This window comes from Pagrus major, chromosome 8 (assembly GCF_040436345.1).
Source record: "Pagrus major chromosome 8, Pma_NU_1.0".
Taxonomy (NCBI): Eukaryota; Metazoa; Chordata; class Actinopteri; order Spariformes; family Sparidae; genus Pagrus; species Pagrus major.
Genome location: NC_133222.1, coordinates 8,430,283 through 8,447,836, shown reverse-complemented (window position 1 = coordinate 8,447,836; position 17,554 = coordinate 8,430,283). Strand labels below are relative to the sequence as shown.

Here is a 17,554-nt window from a genome sequence, read left to right as displayed (position 1 = left end):
CCTCGATCCATCTTACCGCTCCCCTGCAGTAGGTGGTTCCTGCAGCCACTTGTCCTCCTAATGCATTCGAGTGTCCCCAGCCAAGGCTGTGATAGATGAACGCAGGTTTTATTCATCTATATGGCAAGAATGCTGCATGTGTTGAATAAATGACCTAACGCGTGGTGTTGAGGAGAGGGCGACAAGCAAGAAAAAAAAGAGAAGGAATGTATGTGCGAAAAGCAATTGGACGTAGAGACACCCTGCCCAGTCTATAGAGACAGAGGGACAATGAATCTGCCCGTTATGTTTTATGTGAAGGACGTTGTTTCATCCCGCACCAGATTTCCATGACCCCGAGGAAACTCAGCGCTCGGTAATTTTTTTCGCAGACGGCACCACACGACTCAATATATTTTAAAGGCGATGTCCAAGATGTCTTCATTTTAAGAGAGCGGTGAATGATGGCCGTTGATGCCTGTCATGTCATTTATGAGATAAGAATTACCAGACAGAACTTAAAATGAAATCCAGAGCCAGGGGCAGGAAAAAGCACAGAGGAGTGGAAGGAATTTGTCTTTATTATTTCTGTGTGTTTACGTGTTGTTTCCCTTGCATGATCATGCTGTAGTGCCCCTGTGATCATTTCCTGTTCTGCATTTCTTAAAAAGTGCACTCAGTCTTTGTATTTTATATTGAAAGTCTGTCCGTGAGATCTAATAAGCTTTCACTGCGGTTGCACTGGAGTATTTTATTACCTACTGTGGGAAATATTTACAATTTTTCAAGGTATGACATCATTTGTCGGATGATGAATGAAGTTTTATCACCCTTTGTCCTCCCTACTTTCTCCTCTCCTCATCTCTCTCTCTCTCTGGGGTCACAACAGGTCAAGAAGGCAAGTATCTCTCGCTCAGTTATTCCCTCTCGCCCCCCTTATTGTGCCTTCATTCACACTTTCCACCTTAATCCATCACCTCAGATCTACCCAGTCTTTTATGTGTCCATACATATGTGCAGGTTTAATTCTGTGTCCGTGTATCACCCACTTCCTAAAATTGAATACGATCATCCTCTTGTCAAGTGTTTCTTGGATTTGTGTAATCATCTCACAGCACAAATACCAGGGATTTTACATCATTTCATAAATAGAGATCACACTTAATCCGCTGTGTGGAATACCCACAGTCTTATGAGCTTAAACCAGGTGTTTTCTATGTTTTTCAAAAGCCATGGAAACCATACAGCTGGAGAGGTTCGATGAGTATGGTTACACCTACATCGCTCCGAGGTGAGTGATCCCGACGCTATTGTCCAACCGGCTGTCACAATACAGGAAACGAAACAAGTGTCTGAGATTGAAACTGATCAATACTGTTTCTTCAGGGAGTACTGCAAAGAGCTGAAGTTGTCACTCAACAACACCGAGTTTCTCCTCGACTTCAGCCAGTACATTGATAGAAACACTCCAGATGCATGTGAGTCATGCATCTTTGTTCACTGTTATTTCACCGGACACATTTGCACTGGTAGTGATGTCAGTTTGCTGCACTGTTTTGCATTCGTGTGAGTATTTTAATACCACAGTGACCCTCACAATGTCACCAAAATCAATAAATAGTGTTTTGCATTGCAGTGCTTACAGTAATGAGAGTGGAAGTTTGTGTGTATGTATACTTGCATGTTATGTCTTACTGTTATTAGTCATGGTGGCATTTCCCACTCACGATGGTCAGCATCTGAAGGTCAGAGCATGACTTTGGTCAGCACGATCTAAGCAGAGTGATGTCAGCCTGATCCACTGAGTTTCCTAGAAGCCTGATGCTGTCATGCTACACAATGACTCACGATGCTTGATTTGTCATCATCTAATGGATCAGTCTTCCTAATATGGCTTACCACCATCATCCAGCTAATGGATCGAGGTATCCTTGATCCATTTTAGCCTGAGGTCAAGCTGCACACTCAGGCATTAATGCCTTTCAGTCAGGACCACTTTTGTCAAAATAATCTTTATTTACTTGCACAGTTTTATTTGGCGGTATGATACTGTTCTGGGGCCCCCTGCTCTTCCACGCGCTTGCGTGGAAAGCCTGAGGCAGGAAGAGCACCTTCCTGCCCTTCACGAGCCATCATGAACGGCATAAGCAGGGAGCGCAGCAGCAAAAGAAAACCCAGACAGAGCAGAGCAACCAACGTGACTACAGGAGGAGCTGGGGTGGAGGTGGGTTGCGAAAGTGCCAGCAGCAGAGGAAGCAGGAAGGAGGGTCGGGCGAGAGCAGATTAAATACCCCGCTCTTAATGCAATTTCCCAATAGGGAGCGGGCACGCAGAGTCAGCTGAGCCATCAGCTGATCTGCGCCGGTGATGACAGCTATGCAGTTAGAGCTTGACGTCGTGGCCTGCCAGAACTAACGCTACGCTCAATTTCTTAATGCTGTTTGTGCAATATGTTGTGGCAATTCGTTTGTTGAGTGTTTATGAAAAGGTTTGGACACAGGTGCGCTCACGTTACTTTAAGAAGTTCTACTACATTTATCTTTATACATCTACATCTATTTAATCACAATCATGGTCCTGAATCTAAATTGCAGTCTCGTTTCCTTAATCTTAAAAAATGCTTGAAATAGCTTATGAATTTCTCCATTAAAACACAGTATTGTACTAGTTCGTATTTGGCACAAGCTCCTCATCCACCAGGCTGCTAGTTATAACTCACATCGCATTATTTACAGTACTAGTACAGTGCCTGTTCCAAACATGCTGCTTGGCACAAATGATCTGGTAATGCGAGGGGTTTACAGATCCAAACTTAAGCCTTCTGAACTACTCATAGACTCATAATGTCTAACCTGTTTGATATTTATGATTTAAAACCTGGACGGTTACATCGGTACTGTCTGAACCGGTCCAATGAGAGAGGCATCCTGAAGTAGATCGGATAAACGGTTCTAGAGAGACAGTATGCGAATAACATACATACAGACAGACAGAGATTACTTGCTTTACAGTTACAGCTTTACAGGGAAGAGCAATGTGAAGTGATTCGTCCGATCAGCATAGCCATTTAGTTGCGGATCTGGTAGTCAGTAAGGTGTGGACACCTCGAGGTCCATCTTGATTATAAAACCGTCAGATAGCCCACCCCTACTTGGCATCATCTTTCTCCTAAAGCGTCAACAGCCAATCCTTCACAAAATACTTCCTGCTATCTGCCGGTCCATTGGTACTTAGAGAAGATCTACAAAAACATATCTTCCTGATGGATGATTTCCTGATTAGTGACCTCCACCTCATTTATCTGAAGAGAAGCTTTTGGCTGAACATACCTGCTGTTTTTCAGCCAGAATTCCCCCATATACATTTAATCATCACTTCAGTCAGATGTACTGAAAAAAAATGTTGGGTTAAGTACAGTGTTTAGTGGCGCATCAGTAGTCAAAAGTATAACATATCATCTTCTCCACCCAGATTTGTAAACCCTTCTAAATACTGTAACTGTGGTGTTTTAATGTCAAACGTATCTTGCCTGTAACCCATAGGTAACGTGTCCCTGGTGAGTCGACTAATCCTGGATGCAGGTCTGACAGCTGAACTGGTCAAACTGTGGAGCGAGCAGACAGTGTGAGTGCTGAACCTTCCGCTCTCCTCTGTTTAAAGCGATGCTAAGATATATTTCTTCTTATATGGAAATCTGTGTTGCATGTGTACCCTGCTGCTTTCTACTACCATAGCTGACACTCATTTCATGCACAATTTTCGTACTAACTGCGCCAGAGTTTTTTTTTTCTTTTCTACTCTTGGCAAATCGATCACAACTAACTAGCAAAATGTGATGAAAGCAAAGCGCAAAATGCATATCACACCCAACCACCCCGGGCTCTGCCAAGACATGCTGTTTTGAGAGGAAAATAAATTAATTACAGCAGTGCGTTTCCTTTCATGGTATATCCACTTGTCTGAAATAATCTGAATGCACACTTACACATACGCCGCAGGGTATCTGTTTAACATTAGGACATATAGAGACAAGTGACTGTGGGCAGAAAACGATCTGCGTCACATCTGCAGCATGGTGTCACAGTTCACAAACGCTTTTTTTCTAATGTGTGCGATTGACTTTAATGTTTGATTGGTCGTTGTTTTTCCCATGTTCTCAGGGATGGGATAGTGGCCAGGTTTGTGGCAACAGATGGAGGAATCACAAGAATCTACCCAAGAAGGTACTCTCCCCTCCGTCTTCTCAGTTTTCTCTTCTTCTCAGCGTTTGCGCTTGGCGTCGTAAAATAGCACGGGAAGCCAATGCCCAAAAATCTGGCGGTGTAAACGTGTGAGATGAAAATGGATACAGACAGTAATACTCTTAGGTCGATCGCTTTTGGCTGCTTTACTCACCTGCTCCACTGGGTTATTTTCCTGAACATAGAGGATTAGACACTTTAGGCTGAACTCGCAGAGCTTGCCAGGCCAGAACGGGACACGGGTCAAATCCACAGATCCAGCAGCCAAGCGCAGCTCATTTTCCTCAATTTCCCCGCTGCTGCTGCTTTTGTCTGAACTACACTTGGGGGTTCCGCTTGGTCAGAATATAACATTCCAACTGAAGATGGATGCTCATTCCTCCTGACGATAAAACATGAAATACAATCAGTTATTGCTTTTACTGGATCATGCCCTTCACATATATCAACTTGACTGGGCGTGACTCTTATTCCGATGACTAATATTTGGCTGGAGATGCAAATATAAATTGTTTAAATAGATCAAACACACTCGCTTGGTGTTTTATGCCTATAATGGTCCATATATAATGTTACGTGACTGCATTAATGTTTTTCAGTGCTGGGGAAGAGTGGACCGAGAATCCCGAGACATACGAGTCCAGCTTCTACAAAAGGACCCTGGACAATGAAATTTATATTTTCACAGCTCCATCTTTCAACAGTAAGTTTTCTGACAGGTTCCCAATGTGTGTGTGTGCGAGTGTTTTTGCGGGACGCTCTTCAGTGTGGCCTGGCACCGAGCCTATCCTGCTCTCTGCCGTTGGACGTCATCCCAACCCCACTGGCAAAGATCACACTCTCAGGCCTCTGATATCACTCTCTTTATCCTTCGCCTTTTTCCCGCTGTGTCTTTCAGCGATCATCCCCTCCCTCCCTCCCTCCCTCCTGCTCCGTATACTTCCTGTTATCTGCACTGATCTCTCTAGCAGACATCAGGACAGGCAAACGTCAGTGTAATGGAGCCGTACGTGCTTACAGCTACACTTGACTGGATTAACACATGTACTGGCTACACGGACTCCACTCCACGCACATAAATTACAAGCAGCTAGAAATGTATGGAATTTCCCACAATGGATAGCGATTGCTTACATTTAAACTGCGATTCACATTCTCTGCCATCTCCTTTTAAACATGATTTCGGTTAAATTGCCACGATTATTGGTTCCCCTGTGTATCCCTTTTCTCAATTGCAGCGGAGAGCAGGGAGCCTGTTTCTGAGTCAGGTATTCTGGTGAGCAAAGCAGTGGACCTCACAATTGACGAAGTCACACTCAAACCAGCAGGTCGGTCTTCCCTAATACCAGATTGATTGCCTCTTGTGTTGCAGGAGAAAAAAAAGACTCAATAGCTATTCACAAAAGTTGTACCCCTGCCTGTTTTGTGGTTTGTTCCGCAGTGGTGGGAGTGAAACTCAATATCTCATTCTGGATGAACATTTTCATGAATGCTACACTGAAAGCGAATGTAAGTCATGTTAATAATGCCTATTTTCTATCGTGTACTCTAACTTTGACACCTTTATCTGTTGGTGTAAAGTACTCATTTCTTACGTGGCCCACTTTTTACCTTTTAGTGCAAAGATGAGATCTGTGGCTGTCTGAGGAATGACAAGGTACAGCACTGCAGTTTATTCAATGTAATCCGAGAGCTGCGAAAACAAAATCAAAAATGCGTCTAGATTGTTATGGTGTGAGTTGTAGAGTTTGGGTGATATCCCTGGTGGAAATTTCGGCCTCCTCTGATTATAATGAATAGAACTTGTGGCGCTTTGAGTGCCACAAGCCAAGTGCCTTCTAGTTCCATTATATTAGAGAGAAGGCAGACATCTCTCTGTCTGATGTTGCCAAATCTAGGCAACTCACATCAAAACAATCCAGGGGTGAAGAGTTCCTTTACACATATCCTTTCTCATATTTTCTAAGATGTTTTTCTTCTTATCACGGCTTGATTAAAGCTCATTATGACAATACCTTTGCTTCCTGTGCATTTATGTATTTAAGCTTAATTAGCATCTCTTGTTACAGTCCTGACAGTTGTTGTTTGATTTCTACAAATAATCATCATTTTTGATTTATTGCATTTTTAATCTGCTCTTCGTTTGACCCTGCAGCAAGTAGACTGTGTGATCCTGGACGACGGGGGATTTCTTCTCATGTCCAATCAAGACGAGTACATAAACCTGGTGAGTTACCACCAACCATTTATTCACCTTTACGTGACCATGAACGCCTCACCTATCTGCTGTCATTCTCTAAATGATCAGCAAGCGATCATAAACCATCACTCAATAAAACTTCTGTAGTCACATAGTCAGAAAAGTTCAAATCACAGACTCTGCCAGAGTTCATAATTCTTGCTTTTCTCTACCTTTCGACATACCCAGCTCCCCTTTCGGTTGTCACAAGCATCCATCAGTGCCATATAAAGGTCAAATAAAGGGCTCACAACTCGGTTAAGTTATGAGAATGGCCTGTTAGCTCCGAGATGCTTAAAGCAGTACTTCCAAATCTCCAGTAAAGTGAAGCACTAGCCACTGGAGGAGGATCAAAGGGAAAGTTCTGAGGGGTTTTAGTCAGTCATGGAGGCTGTAGTGAAGTCAGTCCCCCGTGTACGCGAGAAGTCAGCTCTGCCGTGTTAACTCCACTCTTTCGGGCTGCTTTAGGCCCCTGTGTGTCAGTGGTAGGATATACAGAGGGTTCGGAAACATTTCACGTCAGTCACGACGGGACATCTGCTGTCTTTGATCCGTTCTACCATAACAACGTCTGGCATAGAGTTTACAGTCTTCAAGCATTTGTGATATGAGTACTCTCATATGTCTTTTTTACTTCTTGTTATACATTTGGTGTCTGTTAGGAAAGTGTGACATTATCTTTCCCGGTTGTCCATCCGTACGTATGTCCGTCTGTCCTTCCGTCTATCCGTACATCTGTCCAATTCTTGTGAACACGATTATTCATGAACGCTTTGAGGGAATTTCTTCAAATTTGGCACTAGCATCCACTTGGACTCAAGGGTGAACTGATTAGATTTTGGTAGTCAACGGTCAAAGTCACTGTGACCTCACAAAACACATTTTTGGCCTTACTCAACAATTAATCTGATAAAAATGACAAAATATGACACACATGTCTGATAGGATAAAATGATGGAATGATGACATTTTATATCCAAAAGGTCAACTTCACTATGACATTATAATACTCAGCAAAAAATGTTGTGATCATTATTCAATGCCATAGCCCAGGAATAGCAACTCCACTACTGCGCAGTGGCATACAAATGCAAGGCAGTAATTCTAGTCTTGGCTGTCTTTGTGCCATCGTATGTAAGTTTTGTATTTTATCCACAGCTCTATAAACCGTGCCAGAGCCCTGAACCAGCGCTATGCCACTCCTCTTTACATACCATCTTTACATTTCAGCAGAACTGCAACGATTAACCGATTAGCTGTCAACTATTTTCATAATTGATTAATTGGTGGACAAAACAAGACATTCGCGGACGACGTCTTATTCTTGGGAAACACTTATCGACGTATTTCACCGTTTTCTGACATTTTATAGATCAAAAATGAATCGATTAATCGAGAAAATAATCAACAAGTTTAACAATTGTTAGTTGAGGCCTCTACATATCAGCATATGAAACATTTCATGCACTTTATATTCTCCGCCACTTAGAATAAGCTTATTCATCCCTATGAAGGCTGCCCCATAAAGAATTAAACCAATCAGCCAATTGCTCATCAATAGGTTTTCCATTGACAACTGGGTTCTGACTGTAACCATGGGCTTATAAATATGTAACCTCCATTCTATGTTAGACTGGCTTCACCTTGAAACTTGTCTTTTGGTTATAACATAAGCCTGACTGACTGTAGAAAGAAAGTGTGACTCCATTCCCTTAACATGGACTGCCACAAAACAGTTGAATAGGCTCATCCCAATTGACCATGCATGTAAGTTCAAATTTTCAGTGCGGTGATGTGCAACGGTGAATGGCTAAGCCTCTAAAGCCCTGTCAGAGGAAATAACACACAGCCGTATGGTTTGTTTGTACAAGCTGAGTCTTACACTGCTTTTATTGTTTGTTTGTTTGTATTGCCCGTGTGTGTTTGTGCGTGAACTCGTCTAGATAGGTCAGTTCTTTGGCGAGGTGGATCCTGTGCTGATGATTAACCTGGTCAACACCTCCCTGTACGCCTTCAACAAGACCTATGACTACCAGTCTGTGTGCGACCCAGAGAGAGACAGCAAAGCTGCAGCAGGACCCCGCTCCGTCTTTGTGGTGAGATACTGACTCACACAAGCTGTCAGACAGCAGTCACTCACTCGCAGATAATTACTGACATGTTTATGCTTGTGCAGTTACTGAGCCCTACTACAGTGGTTCCCACAGAATGCCTGTGTACTTGACTCAAAAATCAACCATCATTCTTCAGAAGCGCTTTTGCCTACATTAACTGAGGAAGCTTATCGTTAACTACAGTATGTAGCCGAAAACCAACGTGCACCGAATGACCACAACGCAACAACCACGTGCACTTTCAGGTTTGTACAAAACAATGGCATAAGTAAAAAGCCAGCCTACTCCTCTCCAGTTAGTTAGAACTGAAGAAGCCTCTTGGATGAGAGGTAAAACGTCTTCAAGAAACTGAAACAAGTCCAGTTGCCTACGATAAAGCACCTAGATTTACCATGACCTGGATGACTGAGAACCTTCATCAACAATGGCATAAGTAGGCGTACATTAAATTGGAGCAGTCACATCACAATCAGTGCATTTACCAGATCTCTCCCTCAGTAGAGCGTGTGTGATTGACAGTAGAAAAGACGAGTTGAGAGACTAGATAATCGATCTCGGATGGCGTTGTTCTGTTGTTGCCGGATGAAAAAAAAATGCTAAAATGGGTTGCCTGACATATCTGGGCCATCATTAAAGGAATAGTTCACTCTAGAAGGAAATTCATTCATTATCGACTCACCCTCATGCTGATGAAAGATACACACCGGTATTTACATCCAGCTGTGAGCAACCGAGCGACACACAAACACAAGAGGGATCTGCCTGCACTAGTGATTTGAAACTTTGAAACTCACAGCTGCACAGATTGAAGTGTATGGATATGCTGTGCTTGTTAAGTCTATGAAAGCAATTTGGCTGAATATTATATTCTCTATTTATTGGCTATAAATTTCACCGATACAAATAAATGGCCTAGAATATACAATTCCATATATGGGAAAATGTATCAGTCCGATATGCAGTATTTTATGCATGCCTACTGTATTGTTTATGCTGGTAGGGATGGGACTGGAGAAAACAGGAATTGACACAAACCATTATACCACTATACCAGTTTCTAATATTGTTATTGTATTTCCCATTTGTTTTTGATTTTCTAGATTCATAATAGTAAGTGCAAAATAGCCTAATGAAAGAAAAAAATGAATATTTTTCCACCCCTATCTGCTTGATTTTGAAATTTCTTTTCCTGTCCGTCTCCAGCCTACCATTGCAGACTTGCTCAGCATTGGCTGGTGGGCCTCCAGTGCTGCCTGGTGAGTGTTCAGGTTCTCTGTTTTGTTTCTTGCACTTTTTCTGTTTGTTTCTATGTGCGTTTTGGAGTGGGAGTACATTTGTACTTTAGGGTAGGAGTTTGTTTGGGAGTGGGCTCGTGTATGTTGTTTGAGGGTCAGTGTAGGACAAGGGCAGTTACACAACATTATACTCCACCGCTATCAGTTTGACTGTCCAACTGCAATATAACCAGATTTTTAAAATAGAATGACTGATGTGTCCCTGGACATTTACATCAGCAGCGACTCGAGCCCTAAACAGATGTGTGGTTGTTATTACACACCGTTTGGCTGTTCAATGTAAATAAGTTAAAGATGGTCCGTTGACTCAGCCATGTGACTCATGTTTTTCTTTTCATTCCCTGCGTCTAGGTCGATACTCCAGCAGCTTTTCTATGGCCTCATGTTTCCCAACCTTCTAGAGGCAGGTGAGAAACTGAAGCTGTGATTGTGTTAAAATGCAACCATAAGGCTTTTTTTTTTTTATATGAGGTCGATTTTAATCCCATCACGTTCTCAGTAATCCTTCACTGTTTCTTTATTAAACCCGTCTCTGATTTCCAGCGGAGTCAGCAGATGATGACATACCAGATGCCATGTTTAAGGAAAGCTGCATTACAGAGCAAACTCAGTACTTCTTTGACATTGAGGAAAGATCCTACTCAGGTAACCTGGACTGTGGAAACTGTTCCAGGTATGTGAGTGTTTTCCTCATATGGGTGTATGTGTAAACAAGTCTGTATGTGCTCCTATTGTAGTCCACTCGCTCTGTAAATGGGAAGTGTTATTAAAGATTTTCCACCTCTTACTGTATCTTCTTCCTGGACAGCCTTCTGTTTAATGGTCTGCAGGGATGGGTCCAGAACAGGGTTAGTTTCCTGGTCTATTTCTGTTTTCCAGCCTGATTTCAGGCAGCTGTGTTCTGATGAGTTCTGATCAGACACAGATTACCTTGGTCTGTCAGTGACCGGAATTGCAGAGGAAGGCACAAAAGCTCTTTTATCTGTTTTTCTTCCTTCGCTCTCTGGCTTTACTTCAAACTCGCTAAAACACACAGTCACAGACCACTTTGCTCTAACCTCCTTCTTTTGTCAATTTGGGCTGTCGGAGGGGGTTAAATATGGCTGTAATTACTGGGTGTTATGAGTCCCACGTGTCTGGTGCTTTACTCCCCAATGTTAACGACTGTAGACACAGAAACTTTCATGACTACCATAAAAAGCTAATCCCAAGAGGAAAGAAGAGGTATGACTGTGTACATATGTGGACTACTGCACTCATACCTGCGTGTGTATGCATACACTGTATACTCTTTATGCAAATGCCATCCATTGTGGATAATTTGTCTTTGGTGCTGCATTATATCCCTGCGCCACAGGTATACTGTACCGACTGTGTGTGTGGCCATGTGTGCTTTCTAGGATGTATCGTGCCGAGAAGCTGCCAAACACCAACCTAGTGTTCCTGATCACCGATGCCAAGGCAACGTGTTTGTCGTGTGACCCCAGACCGCTACGACAGGCCGAACAACCCTGTATCCTTTCACTCAACCCGTAAAAATCGAACGCAGAGTTACACTTCCTTTTTACTTTCTAGCCCTCCATCCATCACCCTTATGACAGCGGGGCTTTAAACACTCAATACAAGGACACACACCTAAGGAGCTTGCAGTAGGTCCCTGCTGAATGTCCACGGGTGAACAGTAAACCAGATGCACAGCATATGAAAGTCTGTCTCACATTACCCCCAGATTAGATTTCTCTGTTTAAATTCATCCGGGCTGCATGATGCCATCAGGTTGAATTAAGGTTAAGAGGGTTAAGGTATGTTCATGGGTATGTACAATACAAGTGTGTGTGTATAGATACACAGACAGCAATGAGTTACGGTCCACAGGTTGTCCAGATCTGGTAGCCAGAATCCAGGCCTATGTCATGGGCTTGTGTTCTGGCGACCTGATCTGGACCACCTCTTGACCGTAACTCCTTGCTTTATTTGGGCCGAGGTGAACTGCAAGTGGGCCGTATGGCTCGTCACTGGGCCGGACCAATTTTTGCTATATGGATATCTGTTTGACAGATGTGCCTTGAATGCAGCTTCTTGTTGCTATAACAGTACAGGTGTCATCATCAGAGGTCACCATGGGGTCATTATAAGGGCCTCCAGCTGCTAACAAGGACACAGCTCGACACAAACACCGACACACATATAATGCACACATGCTGCTCTACCACACTACCTATATACGCACACACACATATGGAACGGCTTAATTATGAGGATTGATTTAAATGGGTTCATCAGAATACAGTGTTTATTTTATCAGGGACACAATGGCAAAACGCAATCACCAGCTCCATAACACATGAAGTAGCATGGACAGTGATTTCAGAGACTGCCTTTCTTAATTCTTCTATTTCCATCTCCTGGCAGTCGTAGACGTTAATAAAAGATCAGCAAATATCGGCAAGAAAATAAATCAGGGGATGTCTAGCCAAGGCTGATGAGTTGGAACTACATGAGGATTTTTATTGGCAGGGAAATTAAGAGTCAGCACATCGTTTAACGGTTGTTTTTAAGTGCTAAATGAACGCCGCTGATGGTTATCCACATTTTCCTGAGAGTGTCTGTTCAGCTGAAGGTCCAGATCCATGCGAGCTGGCTCAGAATCCCAGATATCGCAAAGGGCCGGACGTGTGTTTTGACAACAATGAAAACGTAAGACACAGCCACACATGTGCAGAGAATATCGCTGGAAGCAGCTCTATTAGTCAGACTTCACAGTTGGCCTCCGTCTATTTCTGTCTGGTTTCCATCAGCATTCACACTGTTGGCTGCCTGCTCCTGCACTCTGATCCATACATCATTTATTCATTCAGTTCATTCTCTACTTATCGGTTTATTATTATCTTTATTTCATTAACTTTGCATGCCGTTATCACTCAATTGTTTTATTTCCTCTTGCTTCCTGTCATCTCTCCACTCATCATCTGCCATTCTTGTCTTGTGGTTCTGCATCCCATCGGCTGCTGCTCTCGTCCGGCAGGATGAGCCCTTGTGCCCAATCAGCAGAGGTTCTACACTGGGCCCAACACCTCTCTTGTTGTTTCTGATGCTAAGTTCAGGGTCAGTGTCCTCACACGGCTCCATGCTGCTTCATTACTGAATTATTAACTTCTATGAGCTTTACTGTTCCTTGGACATCGCAGTGTGCTTGGCAAAGGACAAATCAGGCACTACTATGACCAGCCAATCCTCCCTTGTTTAATTTTTAATATCTGAGTCACTGCTCACCAATTTTACAACCAGTAAAGCTCCTTTCACGCACATTTACATGATTTGAAAATAACACACTTAAGCAGTTGGGATTTATTTCTTTGTTGCATGCCTGTCTCTCTTCCACAACGCTATGACTTTCTTTGGCATCTTGTTCTTTTGTTTTGTTTCTGTTTTTACAGTTTTTTACCCCAACAGATGGAGACCAGACTGAACCTTGGAAGTTAAAAGTGTGAAATTATTTTGTTATAACAGCATCACAAAACTAAGTGCAAATACATCTGCAGCCACAGTATTTTTATTTAGCGTGACTGAATGCTTTGTCAACCAAATTTATTCCAGATCTGTGTTTGTAAATATATAAAACAAATTATTTGGATCTTAGGATTTAGGGCTTAAGGATTGCAATGCAATATTCAGCCCTGATTCAGACAGTATTAACCGTCCATACTAAAGATTCCCTTGAAAGGATCTGATGGAAGTTCATGTATTGTACCATTTGAGCTAAATCAGTAAAACAAAGGAGCGAGGGGGCATAAATCATGTGTGAGATCATTGCATCACCACCCAACTTTGAACAGTTTATACGACGTCTAAATATTTGGAGAAATTATTTCCCATATCTTTGTGAACTCAGTCTTTCATTGTGTTGTAAAGGCGTAGATCACACACATAACAGGCTACTAATTCATGTGCCTGCGTGTTTATATTGTGGCGAGGCTGTGGCCGAGGAAGTAGATGAACAGAGTAAAAGTAGGCCGCGTCCCTTTTCCTCTTTCCATCTGTCCCATTACTTTTGGCTCAGCTCCTCGTAGGAAGACAGTTTGTGTCCAGGCCAGTCCATTTTGTCACTGGTGTAAACAGAGGAAGCTCCACGTAGCTTTCCTGCCCTTTGAATACGGAGGACTCCCACCTCTTTCTCCTGAGACTTTGGCATGCACGGATATCCTGAATACTCCCATCAAGCACAAAAAAGCCACACAGTGTGTGGGCAGGTGTGTGTGCACAGACACACATGAAAAGCACAGCGAGGTTGGGAACACCTCTAGAACTGCAATGACTGTTCAGTATGGGAAATACGCTTGTTCGCTTTCTTGGCAAGAGTTAGATGAGAAGACTGATACCACAGTCACTGTACGGTAGATATCTGTTTGCTTAAAGCTCCTGTTAGTAAGTTAGTAACACTGATGCCTTGGGTTTCCCAACTCATCAGATGGATACTTTGGGATTGTGGGTCAGAGCAGCCACTATTTGAAAGCATCAGTATTTAACAAGTTGGGAATGAGACTCAAAAATTAGGAGCTTAAAAGCGCAAAACTGGAAACAGTGAAACAGATCTGGTCAAGACATAGACTCAATCCCATTTCGAATTTTTACCCGTACCTCTTGTTTTCCAGTGTCGCCTTGCCCCTGAAAAAGGGTTAGTGTGGACGGCAGCAACTTGGCTGCTGGACAATGTCACACTAGCTAGCAAGCTAGTTAGCTACCAAGACAGCAGCAGACGAGTAGCGATTGTTTCTATTATTATAAAGAAAAGGGCCGTAATTCATTGAAATGACAGAGAGTTCTTATAAACCTTGGTTTGAATGTGCCTCTGAAAAACCTCCTACCGCCCTACCCCTTTATCCAAACAAAAATCGGGACACCCCACCCCTTGGCGTGAACATGAAAAACTGAGTTGTAGGGCTAAGTATTAGGGTCAAGGAGTTTAGTTTTCAATTGTTTTAAATTTATTCCTAAATACAGACGCTTTGTGTTAGAGTTTCGGGCCAAATACCAACCCAAAGCGCCGCTATTTGACGGCCTGGGAATGAGACTCAATAACCAGCTATCTTTCTCCAGAATCACCTTCCGTACCTTTTAAGAGAAGATACAATATGATCATGAATTGCTGATTATTGATATTAGCAGAAGTACGCTGAAAGTAGAGACTGTCTATTTAATTTGTTCACAACTGATTGGTCCAACAGGAAGATGATTCTGACTGTGGAGGAGGGACCTGCCTAAGCCCGTGTCTCTGGCCGATGCTCGGGCTCCAACTACTGCTGCTGTGGCTCCTCACATCTTTACAACACTCATGACCCCGACACACACAGACACGCGCACACACACACGCACACGTCATCGTCATCTCATCTCACAAGAGGCCAGAAGACACTTCAGTTATGCCATCCGGGATGTATGCAGAATATTTGCAACAAGACACTTTTATCAGCATCTCCATTTTCCAATGCCAAAGGGTGCTCATTCATTTCCTCCTCGTCATTTTCCAAAATAGAGACACATTTACTGTGCTCAGCTGCACTCATTACCACGATATACTCCTTAATACTGGTGCAAGAGTAAGAGCTAACCAAACCCTTTAATTCTGCCTAATTTGTTTCTCTGATTTATTTAGCGGAGGATGAAGAGTTGTCCCACTATGCCAACTAAATATCATTCAAAGACTGTATGTTCACTGACAGCGTTGATTTGTGTAGTCGTCGATATTGTTTGTTGCTTATTATATTATTGCGTATGAATCATTATGCTGTAATGAGCGTTTATTTTGGCAACCAGTGCAACTATGAAGAATATCCCTTTTGTTTCGCGTGTTTTTAAATGTACTGTACCTATCTATTTATCGACCATTTCTTTTGTACTCCGAATTCAACTAGCATTTCGTGACTAGCTAGGTGTTGTATTGTAGCAGCATGTGCTCAGTACAGAGCTAAAGACAACACCGATACTCTGACACCAAAGCTCCACACTACCGAGGACCACAGACACACACAAACCCTACTACAGAGAATCTGCAGGCTAGTTTATTTTAGGATTTCCTCCGATGTGGGTGTACATCAGTATTCAAGTTACAGCGTTAGATAGACACCTTAGATACCTCGCTGAGAAGTAAGAGAGCACCCAGTGTGAATTAAACCTATTAGGATATTACAATTTCAAATACGTTTGTACTTGGTCTGACAGCTTTGGTTGTCTTCAATTTGATGCATCGAATTCCCAGTGCCTACTCAGTAGCTCAAACGGTCTGTTATCTGAATAAAACAATGCAGCAGAGTTGTATTTTCTTAACATGTATGCTCCTATGCTTGCTGCGGTATAGCACAGAGGGGTAGCCCGTGCAGTGACATGTTGTGAAATGGGTCAAATCTGCTGCAGTTACTCTAATTCATGTGGCCCAGACACCTGTAGGAACACCCAGTGATTTTGATTGCGAGAGAGGAAGATCATTTCCCTCCACGGTCAAAAAACAAACTGAAACCAGACTTGAGCTTGCGTTCCAACACCTCTCTTTATTAGTCCTGTTTCTGTTACCTTTCTGGATCTCCAGACTCAGGAGCCAAGATGACTTGTGAATGAGATCAGCATAATAAAATGACTGTTTTCTTTGTTTTTCTCCTCCTCGCCGCTCTCCTCCTTATGCTTGTTTCCTCTTTGTGTTGCTCTCTAAGTGCTGTGAAGCAGACGCTGAAGGCTCAGTGTCGAAACGCTGCAATGTCATGGGATGAGCTTGTTATGTGTTTGAACGCTGTCTATGCCCACGGTCAGCATCAGGGCCTGTTGGAGAGAACTTTGAGAATACGCTAGGGGTAATTTTGCATTGCCTTACTTCACCATAAATCATAGAGATCACACAAAAGTGTTTTAGTTTTCCTTCTTTCTTTTTTTTTGCCATTTTAACGATTAAAGTTGAGTTCTCTCCACCTCGCCGTCATGGTGAACTGCTGGTGTTGAGTGTTCAGGTTATGCCTGTTTATCAAAAGTCGCGTGTTGACTCGTGTTTTAACCCGGGGGTCCCGTGTCTATGTGCAGGCATGTGCGTGTCCCTCCGATATCTGATTGTGCTTTAATACTGTACATGAATTACTCTTTTGTGGAACTTGACTAGCCTGAATAAATTTTGTATACATTTGTACACTAATACTATTTACTGTATAAAAGAGAAAATGGAAAGAAATGAAAAATGTTTATAATATGGTGTTGATTATTGTGCAAATATAATATATTCACAATAAAAGTGTTGTATTGTTATGACCCGAGGTGCTTTTTTTAAACTCCGTCACATCTGGCCATGTTGCTTTGGCTCCAGTGGGAGAAGACCAAACATGTCATCCTTCCTGCAAAAAGAGACAGCAGCTGGAAAAGGGAAGTGAACTCACATCTGGGTTTCCCTGTGTTTGTGTTTGTGTACGAAGTAAGTGTGAGTGATTGCGACTTCGTCAAATAGTCCTGCACATTATAACATCAGGCCAATACCAAATCATTTAACGCTTTCTTTTGTGGTGGTGTGTGGTCATAAGTGTGCTATGTTGCACGTGTAACCAAACTCAAAAGTGATGTCAGTGCACTGACTCACCCGAGGGTACAATCCTACATAGCTGCAGGAAGGTGAGACGATTTTTCAGTGAAGGTCGGCAAAAACAAGATTTTCAG

The 17,554-nt window shown here is 42.7% G+C and overlaps 1 protein-coding gene across 1 annotated transcript in view; it reads left to right on the top strand.

Annotated features, from left to right (window-relative positions):
- LOC141001679 (voltage-dependent calcium channel subunit alpha-2/delta-1) overlaps positions 1-17,091 on the top strand; it is a 67,835-nt gene extending 50,744 nt beyond the window's left edge. The window contains exons 23-38 of the mRNA XM_073472827.1: positions 1,210-1,270; positions 1,366-1,457; positions 3,522-3,603; positions 4,140-4,202; positions 4,820-4,923; positions 5,459-5,548; positions 5,662-5,729; positions 5,839-5,877; positions 6,376-6,447; positions 8,403-8,555; positions 9,777-9,829; positions 10,220-10,275; positions 10,412-10,541; positions 11,269-11,381; positions 12,483-12,565; positions 15,094-17,091. Coding sequence (XP_073328928.1) covers positions 1,210-1,270; positions 1,366-1,457; positions 3,522-3,603; positions 4,140-4,202; positions 4,820-4,923; positions 5,459-5,548; positions 5,662-5,729; positions 5,839-5,877; positions 6,376-6,447; positions 8,403-8,555; positions 9,777-9,829; positions 10,220-10,275; positions 10,412-10,541; positions 11,269-11,381; positions 12,483-12,565; positions 15,094-15,204 — 1,370 coding nt within the window. The 3' untranslated portion in view covers positions 15,205-17,091. The remainder of the gene's footprint in view (positions 1-1,209; positions 1,271-1,365; positions 1,458-3,521; positions 3,604-4,139; positions 4,203-4,819; positions 4,924-5,458; positions 5,549-5,661; positions 5,730-5,838; positions 5,878-6,375; positions 6,448-8,402; positions 8,556-9,776; positions 9,830-10,219; positions 10,276-10,411; positions 10,542-11,268; positions 11,382-12,482; positions 12,566-15,093) is intronic.
- The last annotated feature ends 463 nt before the right edge of the window (positions 17,092-17,554 follow it).